At 41.7% G+C, this 3581-nt stretch overlaps 1 protein-coding gene across 1 annotated transcript; it reads left to right on the top strand.

Annotated features, from left to right (window-relative positions):
• The first annotated feature begins 1468 nt into the window (after positions 1-1468).
• si:ch211-153f2.3 (uncharacterized) lies at positions 1469-2923 on the top strand. Its single transcript, XM_061741809.1, has 2 exons — positions 1469-1958; positions 2609-2923. The coding sequence occupies exons 1-2, from the start codon at positions 1734-1736 to the stop codon at positions 2729-2731; spliced, it is 348 nt and encodes a 115-aa protein (XP_061597793.1). The 5' UTR covers positions 1469-1733; the 3' UTR covers positions 2732-2923.
• The last annotated feature ends 658 nt before the right edge of the window (positions 2924-3581 follow it).

Here is a 3581-nt window from a genome sequence, read left to right as displayed (position 1 = left end):
CACGGAGAAACCAAGACCAGGAGGAGACTAATCACTTCATAAATGTAATGAAGGATATGAACATTTCTGCATTTGTAGACGGTAGAAAGTAGATAGCCAGTTCTAAAAGAAGGTGAGCGAAAAGTTGCGCGAAGCAGCATTTGTTTTGAATTTGGATACAGGAAGAAGAAGCAGAAATTATGGTAATTGTGTCATCATGTTCTCCGTGCGTCGCTGGTTTGATCCAGATATCCTGAATGATTAATTACCATGTAAACGGAATATTCCCAATGTTTCAGTAACCGCAATATTAGCAATAACCCCAATTTTGACTGCATGGAAACGTATTCACAGAGCCAAAACCTGTCCCAAAACTACCTTCTCAATTTTCCTTCCTTCAACAAAAATGTTTCCTCTCTTGGGGGAAAGCCTCCCTGCTCTTCTCCACCTGAGTAGTTTGTGTCTTTGGCAGCTTCTGTCTTTCCCGTCGTTGTCGCATGTCGCCCTGCTGCCTTGACCTTCAAGACTGACAACCCACTCCCTCCAACTTCTTCTCACGCTCCACAGACCTCAGCACAAATGGAGTCATAGCTCACATCTTATGAGCTCTGACAAGCGAAACTGCTCCATCTCTCTCTCTCTTCACTGCTCTCATCCATCCATGTTTGACATTACTGTACGACCGGCTTGCAAATCAAAACTTCTTCTTTATATAGTAAAGGTGTAAAGAGGAACATAGCACTTCTAATAAACTGCTGGACATCACAAACTGTTCCCCAGATACTGAACGTTGTTGTTTCCTGAGACATTACACTGAAAACATTTCTTCAAAGCAGCACGTTTGAAAGCCTTGACTGAGTGTGATGTCGACTCCGAATGTGCCCTCTCACTTCTCGCTGCCAGACTCATAAGTTAGGCAGAAGGATACATTGGCCCTCTGTCTCATTGCTGCACAAAAGTCCAGTGAAGAAAAAGGGCTCTCTTCTGCCAAAAAGCATCCCCCAAACCCCAGAGGGGAATGGACTTAACGTGGGCACAAAGGGCCGGGTTATATTTCACCGTAGGATTGCCTTTGTATCTCTAAATCAACTAACACTGAGCCTGTGTCTGCTGCCTGCCCAACCTGTCCGTCTCCTAGGTCTTATTTAGGGGGGAAAAAACTCCACTGGGAGGCTGATTGATTTTCTGTGTGCTGTACATGTAGGCACCCACACACACTCACACAGGTTAACACACTGGCTTTTTGTGCAAAGGAGAGCCCTATCACACCACATCTCTCACACAAGAATTGCATGTGGGCAGGATTTGCTGGGAAGTAGGAATAGTGAAACGGGGGGAGGGTGTAGTGTCGGTGGCTGGAGGGGTCTTTTCAGTTCCTCCTGGAGGCAACAATAGTCTTTGTCCAAGATCCTCCAACCATTCTTATTAGGGTAACCAAAGGGAGGAGGAGGAGGGAGGAGCAGACGAAGGGTGTTTCTCCATGGTAACTATGACAAAACAAGCCAGTTTAGCACCGGGGAGGCAACAGGAGCGCTTCAGAGGAAGCACACCAACTTTTGTGGAGGAGCCGTGTTCACTTAACAGGAAGACCAGCTCAAAGTGGATCTTTATCGACATTTTTAATTAAAAAGGGGGATAAGAAAGAGAAAACTTTGGAGCTTTTCCAAAGTTTCCAAGGCAAAGTTTTGAGCAGCCTGTCAAAGCCAGTGCTGGGAGCTGCAAACATCTGCCTGCACGCTCACCGCCCTGCCGGCATGGACCGGGACAGTCGCAGCGAGGACACACTGTCCACTATCGTCCTGGAGAACATCAAGAACAAACTGATCCATGCCTTCAAAGTGACGACAGAGACGAGAGAAGGTCCTCAGGTCTCCGGCTGCAGTATCAGACCGCTCAGCATGAGCAGGAGTTACCAAGCCAACGAAGAGCTGAGGCGAGCACAGATAGATGGAGCAATAACCTGGCTCAGGTCTGAACTGGTAAGAGCCTGCGCTTTTCACACCTTCACCCTTTTCCCTTCCCTCAATTATTTAATTAATCTGAAGGGAGATTTAAAAGAAATGACCTGCATTTGTGTGTTTCTTCATCTAGTTCAGGGGTCAGCAACCTGCGGCTCTAGAGCGGCTCTTTTTTTTCTTCTTTTCTTCTTTTTTTCCTTTTTATTTTTTTCCTTTTTTTCTCTTTTTTCTTCCTTTTTCCTTTCGTTTTTAATCGCGACATTTCGACTTTTTTCTCGACATTTCGACTTTTTTCTCGACATTTCGACTTTTTTCTCAACATTTCGACTTTTTTCTCGAGATTGTACTTCAACATTTATCTCAACATTTCGACTTTTCTCTTGACATTTCGACTTTTTTCTTGAGATTGTACTTCAACATTAAGCTCGACATTTTGACTTTTTTCTTGAAATTTCGACTTTTTTCTCGAAGTGCATAATGAAAAAAAATGTGTTGCCTTCATTCTAAGGCTTATACAAGACTTTTCATTTTTTGCGGCTCCAGACATATTAGTTTTTTGTGTTTTTGGTCCAATATGGATCTTTCTACATTTTGGGTTGCCGACCCCTGATCTAGGTATACAGGCCACAGCTTGATGTTTCTAATTCTATCCTTTCACTGTTGTCATGCAGCAGGAAATGCGCACGCAGGATCTCCAGCTGGCTCAGACGCTGCTGGGGCTCAACACGGAGATCCAGAGACTAAGGAGGGAAAGTTTTGGGGCTGTGGAAGTGGAGGCTGATGATCAGCAGTAAGCAGCCCCAGGGAATCCATCCTCCCTCGCAAGAACACAGAAGACACCTTTGCATTAGAGATTCCTCTAATGCAGATTTTTTTTTTAAAATCGAACGCTTTTGCTTATACAGGACTGTCTCAGAAAATTAGAATATTGTGATAAAGTTCTTTATTTTCTGTAATGCAATTAAAAAACAAAAATGCCATACATTCTGGATTCATTACAAATCAACTGAAATATTGCAAGCCTTTTATTATTTTAATATTGCTGATTATGGTTTACAGTTTAAGATTAAGATTCCCAGAATTTTTTAATTTTTTGAGATAGAATATTTCAGTTTTCTTAAGCTGTAAGCCATGATCAGCAATATTAAAATAATAAAAGGCTTGCAATATTTCAGTTGATTTATAATGAATCCAGAATGTATGACATTTTTGCATTACAGAAAATAAAGGACTTTATCACAATATTCTCATTTTCTGAGACAGTCCTGTAATGAATGTGCACTCCAGGCAAAATGACACAAAGAAAAAATAGACCAGGTGCATGTAGAGAAATTTGGAAAAGGTACTGAAGAAAGTGTAACAGAACCAGTCGTAATGAATGTCATGATGAAATAGAAAATAAATAAATAAATGAATGCGTGAAACATCAGTGTGTTTGTATTTTTATTAAATCGACATAATCCAGAACAGTACCTGTATTAAATAATGCGAGATGTTCAGAGCTGGTTGATAAAAACATCCACATCTCACTTCTGAGCAATTCCAGCTTACTCTGGTTACACATCCTTTCACTTCAGTATGAAAACATTTGATTAATCAGTTACATTGGAGAGAGAACTTACACTGTCTGTACACTGCATATGT

This window comes from Cololabis saira, chromosome 15, assembly GCF_033807715.1.
Source record: "Cololabis saira isolate AMF1-May2022 chromosome 15, fColSai1.1, whole genome shotgun sequence".
In the NCBI taxonomy this organism is placed as follows: Eukaryota; Metazoa; Chordata; class Actinopteri; order Beloniformes; family Belonidae; genus Cololabis; species Cololabis saira.
This window is presented reverse-complemented; position numbering and strand designations above follow the sequence as displayed.

Bases quoted from the DNA above. Each gene is read 5' to 3' on its own strand.
- si:ch211-153f2.3 (XM_061741809.1), top strand. From the start codon at position 1,734: ATGGACCGGGACAGTCGCAGCGAGGACACACTGTCCACTATCGTCCTG. The intron at 1,959-2,608 runs GTAAGAGCCTGC...GTTGTCATGCAG, and splicing joins CCTGGCTCAGGTCTGAACTG to CAGGAAATGCGCACGCAGGA.